At 46.5% G+C, this 17,358-nt stretch overlaps 1 protein-coding gene across 1 annotated transcript in view; it reads left to right on the plus strand.

Annotated features, from left to right (window-relative positions):
- LOC147116000 (S-arrestin-like) overlaps positions 1–17,358 on the plus strand; it is a 179,440-nt gene that overhangs the window by 95,391 nt on the left and 66,691 nt on the right. The window contains exons 7-10 of the mRNA XM_085990708.1: positions 4,304–4,371; positions 5,909–6,044; positions 8,740–8,824; positions 17,103–17,175. Of these exons, the coding sequence (XP_085846834.1) occupies positions 4,304–4,371; positions 5,909–6,044; positions 8,740–8,824; positions 17,103–17,175 (362 nt within the window). The remainder of the gene's footprint in view (positions 1–4,303; positions 4,372–5,908; positions 6,045–8,739; positions 8,825–17,102; positions 17,176–17,358) is intronic.

The raw sequence follows: 17,358 nt of genomic DNA on the forward strand, positions 1-17,358 counted from the left end.
AGTGAGTCAGTGCCCATGGACCTGTAACCGAGAGTGAGTCAGTGCCCATGGAGATGTAACCTAGAGTGAGTCAGTGCCCATGGACCTGTAACCGAGAGTGAGTCAGTGCCCATGGACCTGTAACCTAGAGTGAGTCAGTGCCCATGGACCTGTAACCTAGAGTGAGTCAGTGCCCATGGACCTGTAACCTAGAGTGAGTCAGTGCCCATGGACCTGTAACCTAGAGTGAGTCCGTGCCCATGGACCTGTAACCTAGAGTGAGTCCGTGCCCATGGACCTGTAACCTAGAGTGAGTCCATCCCCATGGATCTGCAACCTGGAGTGAGTCAGTGCCCAGGGAACTGTAACCTAGAGTGAGTCATTGCCCATCGACCAGTAAACTAGAGTGAGTCAGTGCCCAAGGTCCTGTAACCTAGAGTGAGTCAGTGCCCATGGACCTGTAGCCTAGAGTGAGTCAGTGCCCATGGACCTGTAACCTGTAGTGAGTCAGTGTCCATGGAGTTGTAACCTAGCGTGAGTCAGTGCCCAGGGACCTGTAACCTAGAGTGAGTTAGTGCCCATGGAGTTGTAACCTGTAGTGAGTCATGCCCATGGACCTGTAACCTAGAGTAAGTCAGTGCCCATGGACCTGTACGCTAGAGTGAGTCACTGCTCAGGGACCTGTAACCTAGAGTGAGTCAGTGCCCAGAGACCTGTAACCTTGAGTGAGACAGTGCCCATGGTCCTGTAACCTAGAGTGAGTCACTGCCCAGGGACCTGTACCCTTGAGTGAGTCCATGCCCAGGGACCTGGAACCTAGAGTGACTCAGTGCCAAGGGACCTGTAACCTAGAGTGAGTCCGTGCCCATGGACCTGTAACCTAGAGTGAGTCAGTGCCAGGGACCTGTAACCTAGAGTGAGTCAGTGCCCAGGGACCTGTAACCTAGAGTGAGTCATTGCCCATCGACCAGTAACCTAGAGTGAGTCAGTGCCCATGGAGATGTAACCTAGAGTGAGTCAGCGCCCATGGACCTGTAGCCTAGAGTGAGTCAGTGCCCATGGACCTGTAACCTGTAGTGAGTCAGTGCCCATGGACCTGTAACCTAGAGTGAGTCAGTGTCCATGGAGTTGTAACCTATCGTCAGTCAGTGCCCAGGGACCTGTAACCTAGAGTGAGTTAGTGCCCATGGAGTTGTAACCTGTAGTGAGTCACGCCCATGGACCTGTAACCTAGAGTGAGTCAGTGCCCATGGAGATGTAACCTAGAGTGAGTCAGTGCCCATGGACCTGTAACCTAGAGTGAGTCAGTGCCCATGGACCTGTAACCTAGTGTGAGTCAGTACCCATGGACCTGTGACCTAGAGTGAGTCAGTGCCCATGGACCTGTAACCTAGAGTGAGTCCGTGCCCATGGACCTGTAACCTAGAGTGAGTCCGTGCCCATGGACCTGTAACCTAGAGTGAGTCAGTGACCATGGGCCTGTAACCTAGAGTGAGTCAGTGCCCATGGACCTGTAACCTAGCGTGAGTCAGTGCCCATGGAACTGTAACCTAGAGTGTGTCCGTGCCCATGGACCTGTAACCTAGAGTGAGTCCGTGCCCATGGACCTGTAACCTAGAGTGAGTCAGTGCCCAGGGACCTGTAACCTAGAGTGAGTCAGTGCCCATGGACCTGTAACCTAGAGTGAGTCAGTGCCCATGGACCTGTAACCTAGAGTGCGTCAGTACCCATGGACCTGTAACCTAGAGTGAGTCAGTGCCCAGAGACCTGAAAATTAGAGTGAGTCAGTGCCCAGGGACCTGTAACCTAGAGTGAGTCACTGCCCATGGACCTGTAACCTAGAGTGAATCAGTGCCAGGGACCTGTAACCTAGAGTGAGTCCGTGCCCATGGACCTGTAACCTAGAGTGAGTCCGTGCCCATGGACCTGTAACCTAGAGTGAGTCCCTGCCCATGGACCTGTAACCTAGATTGAGTCCATCCCCATGGATCTGCAACCTGGAGTGTGTCAGTGCCCAGGGACCTGTCACCTAGAGTGAGTCATTGCCCATCGACCAGTAAACTAGAGTGAGTCAGTGCCCAAGGTCCTGTAACCTAGAGTGAGGCAGTGCCCATGGACCTGTAGCCTAGAGTGAGTCAGTGCCCATGGACCTGTAACCTGTAGTGAGTCAGTGTCCATGGAGTTGTAACCTAGCGTGAGTCAGTGCCCAGGGACCTGTAACCTAGAGTGAGTTAGTGCCCATGGAGTTGTAACCTGTAGTGAGTCATGCCCATGGACCTGTAACCTAGAGTGAGTCAGTGCCCATGGACCTGTAACCGAGAGTGAGTCAGTGCCCATGGAGATGTAACCTAGAGTGAGTCAGTGCCCATGGACCTGTAACCGAGAGTGAGTCAGTGCCCATGGACCTGTAACCTAGAGTGAGTCAGTGCCCATGGACCTGTAACCTAGAGTGAGTCAGTGCCCATGGACCTGTAACCTAGAGTGAGTCAGTGCCCATGGACCTGTAACCTAGAGTGAGTCCGTGCCCATGGACCTGTAACCTAGAGTGAGTCCATGCCCATGGACCTGTAACCTAGAGTGAGTCAGTGCCCAGTGACCTGTAACCGAGAGTGAGTCAGTGCCCAGGGACCTGTAACCTAGAGTGAGTCAGTGCCCATGGTCCTGTAACCTCGAGTGAGTCACTGCCCAGGGACCTGTAACCTAGAGTGAGTCAGTGCCCATGGACCTGTAATCGAGAGTGAGTCAGTGCCCATGGACCTGTAACCTAGAGTCAGTCAGTGCCCATGGATCTGTAACCTAGTGAGTTAGTGCCAAGGGACCTGTAACCTAGAGTGAGTGCGTGCCCATGGACCTGTAAACTAGAGTGAGTCAGTGCCCATGGACCTGAAACCTAGAGTGAGTCATTGCCCAGGGACCTGTAACCTAGAATAAGTCAGTGCCCATGGACCTGTAACCTAGAGTGAGTCAGTGCCCATTGACCTGTAACCTAGAGTGAGTCCGTGCCCATGGACCTGTAACCTAGAGTGAGTCAGTGCCCTGGGACCAGTAACCTTGAGTGAGTCAGTGCCTATGGACCTGTAACCTAGAGTGAGTCCGTGCCCATTGACCTGTAACCTAGAGTGAGTCAATGCCCATGGACCTGTAACCTACAGTGCGTCAGTGCCCATGGACCTGTAACCTAGAGTGAGTCAGTGCCCATGGACCTGCCACCTAGAGTGAGTCAGTGCCCAGGGAGTAGTAACCTTGAGTGAGTCAGTGCCCATGGACCTGTAACCTGGAGTGAGTCCGTGCCCATGGCCCTGTAACCTAGAGTGAGTCAGTGCCCATGGACCTGTAACCTAGAGTGAGTCAGTGCCCATGGACCTGCAACCAAGAGTGAGTCAGTGCCCATGGATCTGCAACCAAGAGTGAGTCAGTGCCCATGGACCTGTAACCTAGAGTGAATCAGTGCCCAGGGACCTGTAACCTAGAGTGAGTCAGTGCCCATGGACCTGTAACCTAGAGTGAGTCCGTGCCCATGGACCTGTAACCTAGAGTGACTCAGTGCCCAGGGACCTGTAACCTAGAGTGAGTCTGTGCCCATGGACCTGTAACCTAGAGTGAGTCACTGCTCAGGGACCTGTAACCTAGAGTGAGTCACTGCCCAGGGACCTGTAACCTAGAGTGAGTCACTGCTCAGGGACCTGTAACCTAGAGTGAGTTAGTGCCCAGGGACTTGTAACCTAGAGTGAGTCAGTGCCCACGGACCTGTAACCTAGAGTGAGTCACTGCTCAGGGACCTGTAACCTAGAGTGAGTCAGTGCCCAGAGACCCGTAACCTAGAGTGAATCTGTGCCCATGGACCTGTAACCTAGAGTGAGTCATTGCCCAGGGACCTGTAACCAAGTGTTAGTCACTGCCCAGGGACGTGTAACCTAGAATGAGTCCGTGTCCAGGGACCTGTAACCTAGAGTGGGTCAGTGCCCAGAGACCTGTAACCTAGAGTGAGTCAGTGCCAATGGACCTGTAACCTAGAGTGAGTCCGTGCCCATGGACCTGTAACCTAGAGTGAGTCAGTGCCCATGGACCAGTTACCTAGAGTGAGTCAGTGCCCATGGACTTGTAACCTAGAGTGAGTCAGTGCCCATGGACTTGTAACCTAGAGTGAGTCAGTGCCCATGGACCTGTAACCTAGAGTGAGTCAGTGCCCATGGACTTGTAAGCTAGAGTGACTCGGTGCCCATGGAGCTGTAACCTAGAGCGAGTCAGTGCCCAGGGACCTGAATCCTACCCTCCCATCCCCACTGAATATCTGTGATTCCTGATCTTTCTGCTTTCTCTGCAGGTCTGTTCCATATATTTTGAGGTCGTAGCTTTCTGCGTAAGCGATCTGGAGGAAGAGATCCATAAAAGGTAAGTGAAAAGTAATATGTTGCAATCTGAAAGGCAATTGGCCCTGATGCATCCCTCATATTTTGTGAATATGATCAAGTCTCTAACACCATTGTGATATCAGTCACACGTTCACTGAAACACAGTAACACATCTCTTCCTGGCTGTCGCAATCTGTTCAATTGACGGTTCAAGTATTACCAACTGAAACAGGACAGCGACGAGCGGAGATATAGAATTGTGAGCTGTCACTCAGTGGGACTTTAGTGCATCCTCGGTATAAACTGCCTGCTGCTACCAGCACAGTGTAAAGCACTCACCTTTAGGCTTCATCTAGCTACTGACCTGAAAGGGACTGGGTAGTACAATGGGTTAGATACTGACCTTTCACCACAGAGACTACGGTCAAATCCAGCCCAGGCTGATGGGATGAAAATGTCCTTATCTTGGCAGTGTTAATCCCATTCATGGGAGGCAATGGCCCACAACGTTAAACTGTCCCTAAATTAGCACCAATGGGCATTAAATTTGCAATTTCAAGATGCCACATATGGTGGTGTGGGAAATGGAAAATTGTCACATTGGTCTCTTCAGCATGTAGCTGAGGAACATTGTTAGGACAGTGTAGAGGGAGCATTACTCTGTATCTAACCTATGCTGTACCAGATCTAGGAGTGTTTGATGGGACATTGTAGAGGGAGCTGCACTCTGTATCTAACCCGTACTGAATCTGACCTGGGAGTGTTTGATGGGATAATGTAGAGGGAGCTTTACTCTGTATCCAACCCGTGCTTTACCTGACCTGGCAGTGTTTGATGGGACATTGTAGAGGGAGCTTTACTCTGTATCGAATCTGTGCTGTACCAGATCTGGGAGTGTTTGATGGGACATTGTAGAGGGAGCTTTACTCTTTTTCGAATCTGTGCTGTACCAGATATGGGAGTGTTTGATGGGACATTGTAGAGGGAGCTTTACTCTGTATCGAATCTGTGCTGTACCAGATATGGCAGTGCTTGATGGGACAGCGTAGAGGGAGCTTTACTCTGTATCTAACCCGTGCTGTATCTGACCTGGGAGTGTTTGATGGGACAGTGTAGAGGGAGCTTTACCCTGTGTCTAACCCGTGCTGTATCTGACCCGGGAGTGTTTGATGGGACACTGTAGAGGGAGCTTTACTCTTAATCTAACCCGTGCTGTACCTGACCTGGGAGTGTTTGATGGGACAATGTGGAGGGAGCTTTACTCTGTATCTAAAGTGTGCCATTTAATTTAGTTTTTAATTTGTTATTGGGATGTGGGCAACACTTGCAAGGCAGTATTTATTGCCCACCCTTAGTTCCCCTAAGGACATTAAGAGCCAACTACATAATGTGGGACTGACAGACCAGGTAAAGGTTAGGATGGCAGGTTCCCTTCCCTGAATAACATTAGTGAACCAATTGGGTTTTTATGACAATCCAGCAGCTTTCATGGTCATTTTGGTCTTTGTCAGGTTTTGTATTAACTTGCTGTTATTGCTGACTGATTTCCCCCCCCCCCCCCATGTTTCTTTTTCTAGAAGCTCTGTGCGTCTGGTTATCCGCAAAGTACAGTACGCTCCGGATCGAGCCGGGCCACAACCAACTGCTCATTTGAGCAAGCATTTCCTGATGTCAGACCAGCCACTCCACCTGCAGGCATCTCTGAGTAAAGAGGTGAGGGGGCATCTGATAGAAGCTACTAATTAAACAATACCTCATTCTTTGAATGGTGAAGATGTGAGGGGTAACTTAGTAACTAAACAATACCTCAATCCTTGCAGAGTGAAGAGATGAGGAGCCAATCTGCTAACTAAACAATACTTCACTCTTTGAATGATGAATAAGTGAGGGGTCATCTACCAACTAAATACCTCACCCTTTGAATGGTAAAGAAAATGTGTTTCAAAAGGATGCAAATAGAAAGATGGGAACAAGAGTAAGCCATTCAGTCCCTCGATTTGCTCTGCCATTCAATTAGATCATGGCTGATCTGCACCTCAACTCCATTTACCCACCTTTGCTCCGTATCCCATAATATCATTTCAGAACAAAAATCAATCTCAGTCTTGAAAGCTCCAATTGTCCTCGCATCCACAGCCTTTTGGGGGACAGAGTTCCAGATTTCTGCTACTCTTTGTGAGAAAAAGTGCTTCCTGATTTCACTCCTGAATGGCCTCGCTCTAATTTTAAGATTATGCCCCGCCCCCGCCTTTTTTTGATTCCCCCACCAGAGGAACCTTAATCTTCAAGACTCAAGGGAATACAATCCAAGCTTATGAAATCTGTCCTCATAATTTAAACCTTTAAGCCCCTGTATCATTCTGGTGAATCTGCATTGCACCCCCTCCAAAGCCAATATATCCTTCCTGAGGTGCAGTACCCAGAACTGAATGCCGTACTCCAGACAAGGTCTGACCAGAGCTTTCTACAACTGTAGCATAATTTCCTCCCCTTTGTAGTTCAGCCTCCTTGAGATAAAGGTCAACATTCCATTGATTGCTTTTTGCACCTGTCTACTAGATTTCAATGACTTATGTACTTGGATTCCCAAATCTCTTTGCTCCTTTACAGTTCCTATTTTCTCACCATTTGGAAAATACTCTGATTTATCTTTATGGGTCCAAAGCAGATGACCTCACACTTGACCACATTGAACTCCATTTGCCACAGTTTTGCCCACTCTCTTAATCTGTTCATGTTCCTTTGCAAATTCCTGCTCCCATCTTCAGTATTTACTGTCCCTCCTAACTTCACACCAAGTGAAAATACAGTGTAATTGTTTTGATCAGACTCTGAGTTTAATCAGTATAACTTATTTTTGTGATAGAATAGAAAATAATGAGCATGCTTCCACACATCAGTGACTTAAATAAAATCTCCAACCTACATTCCTGTATTCTCCTTCTCGGCCTCACCAAAGCTTGCCCTCATAGCTCTCGGTTTTAAAAACCTGGCTGACTTTGTAGCCTTTGTAACTGACTTCTTGTATCTCTGTCTCTGTTTTAAAAAAAAATCATTATTACTCTTTCTTCACAACCAAAAGAATCAGAGACTTCCCAACACAATGGGTGTCAGGTCTTTGTTGGTTGCTGAGACAGGCTAATGAATTGCTTTTTACTTACAGTCTGTGGAAACATTATATCAAAGCCCAGCTCACTAGTATGTTAACCTCCTACCATCTCAGTGCTTTTATTTTATTTACAAAACTTGTGTGAATACACTTTTCTTTAAAACCCCAAAATTTAAATGTAATTATTTTCTTCCCCTCAATCCTTTCTGTGGAAAAATTGTAAAAAAAATCCCCAAAGTGGCATGCTCCACATGGGTTAGATACAAAGTAAAGTCCCTGATCAAGTACAGCATGGGTTAGATGCATAGTAGAGCTCCCTCTACACAGCCCCCAAAAATTATCTCAGCTCTAACCTCAGTAAAGCTCTCCTTATTCCTCCAGCGTGATAGTTATCTGTTGTCCACAGCCGTCACCCTGTGACCTCTTTGAATGAGATAATGAGCAGAGTCCTTTGATGCCCATGTCACAAGTGGAGCCTCACTTGTAGTGGGTGTCTTATTGGAACATTGTGGCAGCACTCCTTCGATTTCTTTGATCAGCTGACTGCTGTATGCAAGGTCCCGTGTACTTCATACCACTTTAGTGTCAAGTTAGGGGTAAGGGGAATTTTTGTGCTGTGGACCCCTGTCCTGAGCTTGACAGAAAGGACCAACCTTCATCTTTTCTGCGAGGTGTAAAGCAGGATGAAACCCATTGCATCAGTCAATCTCTCACAAGGAAGGCTCCTTCACCTCATTTCTCTTGGTCGTGCTTTGAGTTGGGTCCCACAGATGTAACAGCTGTGCTCTAACCCATTCTATCTCCTTGTTCCATGTACTATACTTTGACATATTGGTACTGACAATCACTTCATTGAAAACCTACATGCAGCCCCGATAGCTTGGTTGGTAAAGCCAGCTTCTAACTGAGCCGCAAGAGGTCCCAGATATGATCCGCGGTTTGTGCTGAGATAGCTGATTCCAGCCAGGCCAGTAGTTGGGGCATGACAATTGGCCTCAGTGCCACTGGGTTATGGAGGGAAGAATTCAGCCTGATTGCTTGCTCCCGATCGCTATCCAAATGATCCTTGCTGGAAAGTTTGAGCACGGGCCTGGGGCGAGGATAGGATTGGGCTTGGCTGTGATGCCCCAACAGTTGAATAACCTAACAACACTCACTAGGCTCGGACATGAAGGGTGACACTTAGATGAGGTACTGGAAGTGCAGGCAGCATCTGGGAAACCAAGTTCCCAGAAAGAGAAGGGAGAAAGTTGAAACCAAAGGGCAGTATTTGAGCTGATGATTATATTCCTTCCTCAGATCTACTACCATGGAGAGCCAATCAGCATCAACATTCAAGTGAATAATAACTCTAACAAGAATGTGAAGAGTGTCAAAATATCAGGTATGGGTAGGGTAGTGTTGTGGTTATGGACTAGCAACCCAGAGGTCAAGAGTTCAAATTCCACCATAGCAAGTTGTGGGCTGGCACCAGAGAAGTAACCACAAAATCTGCCAAATTGTTATAATAACATCACTGGGGAAGAGAACCTGCCACTCATACCTGGCCCAGCCTACATGAGACACCAGGTCCACACTACAGGGTTGACTCTTAATGCCCTTTAAAATGGCCTAGCATGCCACTCAGTTGTACAAACAATCGCTATGTTCAAGAAGAAGGCGCACCACCTTCTCAAAGTGACTACGAGTGGGCAATAAGTCCAGAGTTGCCCAAGAACAAATTAAAAAGACAGTTGGATTATACCAGACGGCATTTCCACTCTGAGAATACTGAGTCACTTTCACTGACTTCCAAAACCGTCACACAAAGTGAAAGACATCTCCAACTTTGAAAAACTGTTTAGTAAGAAATTACATTGTGTGTAAAAGTGAAGCACCATTTAACCCCTTAAATCTCATGATTCCATCACGATGTCACTGAGTAAACAACACTGGATTAGTGAGTCTCTGGGTAAACAACACTGGACCAGTGAGTCTCTGGGTAAACAACACTGGATTAGTGAGTCTCTGGATAAACACTGGATTAGTGAGCCTCTGGGTAAACAACACTGAACCAGTGAGTCTCTGGGTAAACAGCACTGGATTAGCGAGTCTCCGGGTAAACACTGGATTAGTGAGTCTCTGGGTAAACAGCACTGGACCAGTGAGTCTCTGGGTAAACAACACTGGATTAGTGAGTCTCTGCATAAACAACAATTGATTAGCGAGTCTCTGGGTAAACAACACTGGATTAGTGAGTCTCTGGGTAAACAACACTGGATTAGTGAGTGTCTGGGTAAACACCACTGCAATAGTGAGTCTCTGGGTAAACAACACTGGATTAGTGAGTCTCTGGATAAACAGCACTGGATTAGTGAGTCTCTGGGTAAACAGCACTGGATTAGTGAGTCTCTGGGTAAACATCACTGTATTAGTGAGTCTCTTGTTAAACAACACTGGATTAGTGAGTCTCTGGGTAAACAACACTGGATTAGTGAGTCTCTGGGTAAACAACACTGGATTAGTGAGTCTCTGGGTAAACGACACTGGATTAGTGAGTCTCTGGGTAAACAACACTGGATTACTGAGTCTCTGGGTAAACAGCACTGGATTAGTGAGTCTCTTGGTAAACAACACTGGATTAGTGAGTCTCTGTGTAAACAGCACTGGACTAGTGAGTCTCTGGGTAAACAACACTGGATTAGTGAGTCTCTGGGTAAACAGCACTGTATTAGTGAGTCTCTGGGTAAACAGCACTGGACTAGTGAGTCTCTGGGTAAACAACACTGGATTAGTGAGTCTCTGGGTAAACAGCACTGGATTAGTGAGTCTCTGGGTAAACATCACTGTATTAGTGAGTCTCTTGTTAAACAACACTGGATTAGTGAGTCTCTGGGTAAACAACACTGGATTAGTGAGTCTCTGGGTAAACAACACTGGATTAGTGAGTCTCTGGGTAAACGACACTGGATTAGTGAGTCTCTGGGTAAACAACACTGGATTACTGAGTCTCTGGGTAAACAGCACTGGATTAGTGAGTCTCTTGGTAAACAACACTGGATTAGTGAGTCTCTGTGTAAACAGCACTGGACTAGTGAGTCTCTGGGTAAACAACACTGGATTAGTGAGTCTCTGGGTAAACAGCACTGTATTAGTGAGTCTCTGGGTAAACAGCACTGGACTAGTGAGTCTCTGGGTAAACAACACTGGATTAGTGAGTCTCTGGGTAAACAGCACTGGATTAGTGAGTCTCTGGGTAAACATCACTGTATTAGTGAGTCTCTTGTTAAACAACACTGGATTAGTGAGTCTCTGGGTAAACAACACTGGATTAGTGAGTCTCTGGGTAAACAACACTGGATTAGTGAGTCTCTGGGTAAACGACACTGGATTAGTGAGTCTCTGGGTAAACAACACTGGATTACTGAGTCTCTGGGTAAACAGCACTGGATTAGTGAGTCTCTTGGTAAACAACACTGGATTAGTGAGTCTCTGTGTAAACAGCACTGGACTAGTGAGTCTCTGGGTAAACAACACTGGATTAGTGAGTCTCTGGGTAAACAGCACTGTATTAGTGAGTCTCTGGGTAAACAGCACTGGACTAGTGAGTCTCTGGGTAAACAACACTGGATTAGTGAGTCTCTGGGTAAACAGCACTGTATTAGTGAGTCCCTGGGTAAACAACACTGGACCAGTGAGTCTCTGGGTAAACAACACTGGATTATTGATTCTCTGGGTAAACAACACTGGATTAGTGAGTCTCTGGGTAAACAACACTGGATTAGCGAGTCTCTGGTAAACAGCACTGGACCAGTGAGTCTCTGGGTAAACAACACTGGATTAGTGAGTCTCTGGGTAAACAGCACTGGGCCAGTGAGTCTCTGGATAAGCAACACTGGACCAGTGAGTCTCTGGGTAAACATGACCAGTGAGTCTCCGGATAGAGAACACCGGACTAGTGAGTCTCTGGGTAAACAGAACTAGACCAGTGAGTCTCTGGGAAAACAACACTGGACCAGCGAGTCTCTGGGTAAACAGCACTGGACCAGTGAGTCTCTCGTTAAACAGCACTGGACCAGTGAGTCTCTGGATAAATAGCACTGGACCAGTGAGTCTCTGGGTAAACATGACTGGACCAGTGAGTCTCTGGATGAACAACACTGGATTAGTGAGTCTCTGGGTAAACAAAACTGGATTAGTGAGTCTCTGGGTAAACAACACTGGATTAGTGAGTCTCTGGGTAAATGGCACTGGATTAGTGAGTCTCTGGGTAAACAACACTGGATTAGTGAGTCTCTGGATAAACAACACTGGATTAGTGAGTCTCTGGGTAAACAACACTGGACTAGTGCGTCTCTGGGTAAACAGTACTGCATTAGTGCGTCTATGGGTAAACACTGGACAAGTGAGTCTCTGGGTGAACAACACAGTATTAGTGAGTCTCTGGGTAAACAACACTGGATTAGTGAGTCTCTGGGTAAACAAAACTGGATTAGTGAGTCTCTGGGTAAACAGCACTGGATTAGTGAGTCTCTGGGTAAACAACACTGGATTAGTGAGTCTCTGGGTAAAGAACACTGGATTAGTGAATCTCTGGGTAAACAACACTGGACCAGTGAGTCTCTGGGTAACCACTGGACCAGTGAGTATGTGGGTAAGCAACAATGGATTAGTGAGACTCTGGGTAAAAAGCACTGGATCAGTGAGTCTCTGCGTAAACAACACTGGGTTAGTGAGTCTGTGGGTAAACAACACTGGATTAGTGAGTCTCTGGGTAAATAAAACTGGACCAGTGAATCCCTGGGTAAACACTTGATTAGTGAGTCTCTGGGTAAACAGCATTGGATTAGTGAGCCTCTGGGTAAACAACACTGGATTAGTGAGTCTCTGGGTAAATCAAACTGGACCAGAGAGTCTCTGGGTAAACACTTGATTAGTGAGTCTCTGGGTAAACAGCACTGGATTAGTGAGTCTCTGGGTAAACAACACTGGGTTAGTGAGTCACTGAGTAAACACTGTATTAGTGAGTCTCTGGGTAAGCAACACTGGACCAGTGAGTCTCTGGATAAACAGCACTGGACCAGTGAGTCTCCGGGTAAACAGCACTGGATTAGTCAGTCTCTGGATAAACAGCACTGGACCAGTGACACTCTGGGTAAACACTGGATTAGTGAGACTCTGGGTAAACAGCACTGGATTAGTGAGTCTCTGGGTAAGCAGCACTGGACCAGTGAGTCTCTGGATAAACAGCACTGGACCAGTGAGATTCTGGATAAACAGCACCGGATTAGTGAGTCTCTGGGTAAACACTGGATTAGTGAGTCTCTGGGTAAACAACACTGGACCAGTGAGTCTCTGGGTAAATACTTGATTAGTGAGTCTTTGGGTAAACAGCACTGAATTAGTGAGTCTCTGGGTAAACAGCACTAGAATAGTGAGTCTCTGGGTAAACAACACTGGATTAGTGAGTCTCTGGGTAAACAACACTGGACTAGTGAGTCTCTGGGTAAACAACACTGGACCAGTGAGTCTCTGGATAAACAGCACTGGACCAGTGAGTTTCTGGATAAACAGCACTGGATTAGTGAGTCTCTGGATAAACACTGGATTAGTGAGTCTCTGGGTAAACAACACTGGACCAGTGAGTCTCTGGGTAAACACTTGATTAGTGAGTCTCTGGGTAAACAGCACTGGATTAGTGAGTCTCTGGGTAAACATCCCTGGATTAGTGAGTCTCTGGGTAAACAACACTGGATTAGTGAATCTCTGGGTAAACAACACTGGATTAGTGAGTCTCTGGGTAAACGACACTGGATTAGCGAGTCTCTGGGTAAACAACACTGGATTAGTGAGTCTCTGGATAAACAACACTGGATTAGTGAGTCTCTGGGTAAACAACACTGGACTAGTGCGTCTCTGGGTAAACAGTACTGCATTAGTGCGTCTATGGGTAAACACTGGACAAGTGAGTCTCTGGGTGAACAACACAGTATTAGTGAGTCTCTGGGTAAACAACACTGGATTAGTGAGTCTCTGGGTAAACAACACTGGATTAGTGAGTCTCTGGGTAAACAACACTGGATTAGTGAGTCTCTGGGTAAACAACACTGGATTAGTGAGTCTCTGGGTAAACAGCACTGGATTAGTGAGTCTCTCCTTAAAGAACACTGGATTAGTGAGTCTCTGGGTAAACAACACTGGACCAGTGAGTCTCTGGGTAACCACTGGACCAGTGAGTCTCTGGGTAATCAGCACTGGATTAGTGAGTCTCTGGGTAAGCAACAATGGATTAGTGAGACTCTGGGTAAAAAGCACTGGATCAGTGAGTCTCTGCGTAAACAACACTGGGTTAGTGAGTCTGTGGGTAAACAACACTGGATTAGTGAGTCTCTGGGTAAATAAAACTGGACCAGTGAATCCCTGGGTAAACACTTGATTAGTGAGTCTCTGGGTAAACAGCATTGGATTAGTGAGTCTCTGGGTAAACAACACTGGATTAGTGAGTCTCTGGGTAAATCAAACTGGACCAGTGAGTCTCTGGGTAAACACTTGATTAGTGAGTCTCTGGGTAAACAGCACTGGATTAGTGAGTCTCTGGGTAAACAACACTGGGTTAGTGAGTCACTGAGTAAACACTGTATTAGTGAGTCTCTGGGTAAGCAACACTGGACCAGTGAGTCTCTGGATAAACAGCACTGGACCAGTGAGTCTCCGGGTAAACAGCACTGGATTAGTCAGTCTCTGGATAAACAGCACTGGACCAGTGAGACTCTGGGTAAACACTGGATTAGTGAGTCTCTGGGTAAGCAGCACTGGACCAGTGAGTCTCTGGGTTAACACTGGACCAGTGAGTCTCTGGGTAAACAACACTGGATTCGTGAGTCTCTGGGTAAACAGCACTGGACCAGTGAGTCTCTGGATAAACACTGGACCAGTGAGTCTCTGGGTAAACAACACAGGATTAGTGAATCTCTTGGTAAACAGCACTGGACTAGTGAGTCTCTGGGTAAACACTGGACCAGTGAGTCTCTGGGTAAACAACACAGGATTAGTGAATCTCTTGGTAAACAGCACTGGATTAGTGAGTCTCTGGGTAAACACTGGATTAGTGAGTCTCTGGGTAAACAACACTGGACCAGTGAGTCTCTGGGTAAACACTGGACTGGTGTGTGTTTTAATACACAGCATTGATAGCAAGGCTCTGGGTGAACAGTCTGACAGCAAAGGCCAAGCTCCAATGGGTAAGCTGATGGCAATGCAATATTTTCAGTATTGATTCACCTTCTTGTTTGGACCTTGAACCTTTGTTTGGATACAACCACTGTGGAAGCCTGCCAGTTGCCAGTTGAAGACTAGTCCATTTCAGACATGTGGATGCAACTCCTAATTCCTTTCTTATCTTCTCTCCTGCCCTTTACATAGTATTTACAACACTGTAATAGGGTATTTGGACTAACAGGTCCATGCCGGTGTTTATGTTCCAGACACGCCTCCTCCCTTTATCTAACCCCATCAACATATCCTTCTATTTTTTTCTCCCTCGTGTATTTATCAAGCTTCCCCTTAAATGCATCTATGCTATCTGCTTCAACCGCTCCCTGTGGTAGTGAGTTCCACATTCTAACCATTCTCTGGATAAAGAAGTTTCTCTTGAATTCCCTATTGGATTTATTAGTGACTCTTATATTTATGGCCGCTAGTTCTGGTCTCCCCGACAAGTGGAAACATCTTCTCTACGTCTACCCTATCGAACCCTTTCATAATCTTGAAGACCTCTATCAGGTCACCCCTCAGACTTCTCATTTCTAGAGAAAAGAGACCCAGCCTGTTCAATCTTTCCTGATGGATATAACCTCAAAGTGTGGTCTAACCAAGGTTCTTTATAAGTTTAACAAACCTTCTCTACTTTTCAATTCTACCCCTTTAGAAATGAACCCCAGTGCTTGGTTTGCTTTTTTTAATGAATTTTTTTAATTAATATGCGTCGCTACTTTTAGTGATTTGTGTAGCTGTACCCCCAGATCACTCTGCTCCTCTACCTCATTTAGACACTTATAAGCAGTATGTGGCTTCCTTATTCTTCCTACCAAAATGTACCACCTCACACTTACCGATATTGAAGTCATTTGCCAATTACACGCCCATTCTGCAAGTTTATCAATGTCTTCCTGTATTTTGTCACAGTCCTCCTCTGTATTAACTATACCACCCCCCTCCCCCTCCCAATTTAGAATCATAGAATCATAGAAAGTTACAGCAAGGAAGGAGGCCGTTTCTGCCCATCGTGTCCGCGCTGGCCAATAAAGAGCTATCCAGCCTAATCCTACTTCCCAGCTCTTGGTCCGTTGCCCTGCAGGTTAGAGCATCCCAAGTGCACATCCAAATACTTTTAAAATGTGGTTAGGGTTCCTGCCTCTACCACCCCTTTCAGGCAGTGAGTTCCAGACCCCCACAACCCTCTGGGTGAAGAAATTTCCCCTCACATCCCCTCTAAACCTTCCACCAATTACTTTAAATCTGTGCCCACTGGTTTTTGACCCCTCTGCTAAGGGAAATAGGTCCTTTCTATCCACTTTATCTATGCCCCTCATAATTTTATACACCTCAATAAGGTCTCCCCTCAGCCTCCTCTGTTCCAAGGAAAACAGACACAACCTATCCAGTCTTTCCTCATAGCTAAGATTCTCTACTCCCAGCAACATCCTTGTAAATCTCCTCTGTACCCTCTCTAGTGCAATCACATCTTTCCTGTAATGTGGTGACCAGAACTGCACGCAGTACCCTAACTGAGGCCTAACTAGTGTTTTATACAGTTGAAGCATAACCCCCCTGCTCTTGTATTCTATACCACGGTTAATAAAGGCAAGCATTCCGTATGCCTTCTTAACCACCTTATCTACCTGGCCTGCTACCTTCAGGGATCTGTGAACATGCACTCCAAGGTCCCTTTGTTCCTCTACACTACTCAATGTCCTACCATTTAATGTGTATTCCCTTTCCTTGTTAGCCCTCCCCAAATGCATTACCTCACACTTCTCCGGATTGAAATCCATTTGCCACTGTTCTGCCCACCTGACCAATTTATTGATATCTTCCTGCAGTCTACAGCTTCCTTCTTCAGTATCCACCACACAGCCGATTTTAGTATTATCTGCAAACTTCTTAATCATACCCCCTATATTCAAGTCTAGATCATTGATATATACCAGAAAAAGCAAGGGACTTAGTACTGAGCCCTCCGGAACCCCACTGGAAACAGCCTTCCACTCACAACAACACCCATCAACCATTACCCTCTGCTTCCTGTCTCCGAGCCAGTTTTGAATCCAACTTGACACTTTGCCCTGGATCCCATGGGCTTTTAACTTCGTGACCAGTCTGCCATGTGGAACCTTATCAAATGCCTTGCTAAAGTCCATAATCACTACATCAATCGCACTACCCTCCTTGTTACCTCCTCAAAAAATTCAATCAAGTTTGTCAGACACGACCTTCCCTTAACAAATCCGTGCTGACTATCCTTGATTAATCCGTGTCTTTCTAAATAAAGATTTATCCTGTCCTTCAGAATTCTTTCCAATAATTTTGTGTCGTCCGTAAATTTTGAAACTTTGTCTCAGAAAGTGAAAGATTTTTCCAACTACATATGTTTCGTGTTCTAAATATCTTTTCTTTGTTCTCAGTTGAACAAACGACCAATGTGGTGCTGTATTCAAATGATAAATACATCGAGGAGGTTGCTCTGGAGGAAGCAAAGTAAGTAAAGCACTTTGGTAGCACAAGAAGAACCTCATTGGATGGCCAGGGATGATAAGAACCCTGTAGAATGGCCCGAGCTCTGTAAGACAGCCTAGATGCTATAGGATGATAGGATGTAGAATGGCTGGTTCCTGGTATGATGGTTTGGGCCCTCTATAGTAGCTGGAGCTTTGTAGGAAG

This window comes from Somniosus microcephalus, chromosome 6 (genome assembly GCF_052327205.1).
Source record: "Somniosus microcephalus isolate GS21.2 chromosome 6, FLI_Smic_1.0, whole genome shotgun sequence".
Classification (NCBI taxonomy): Eukaryota; Metazoa; Chordata; class Chondrichthyes; order Squaliformes; family Somniosidae; genus Somniosus; species Somniosus microcephalus.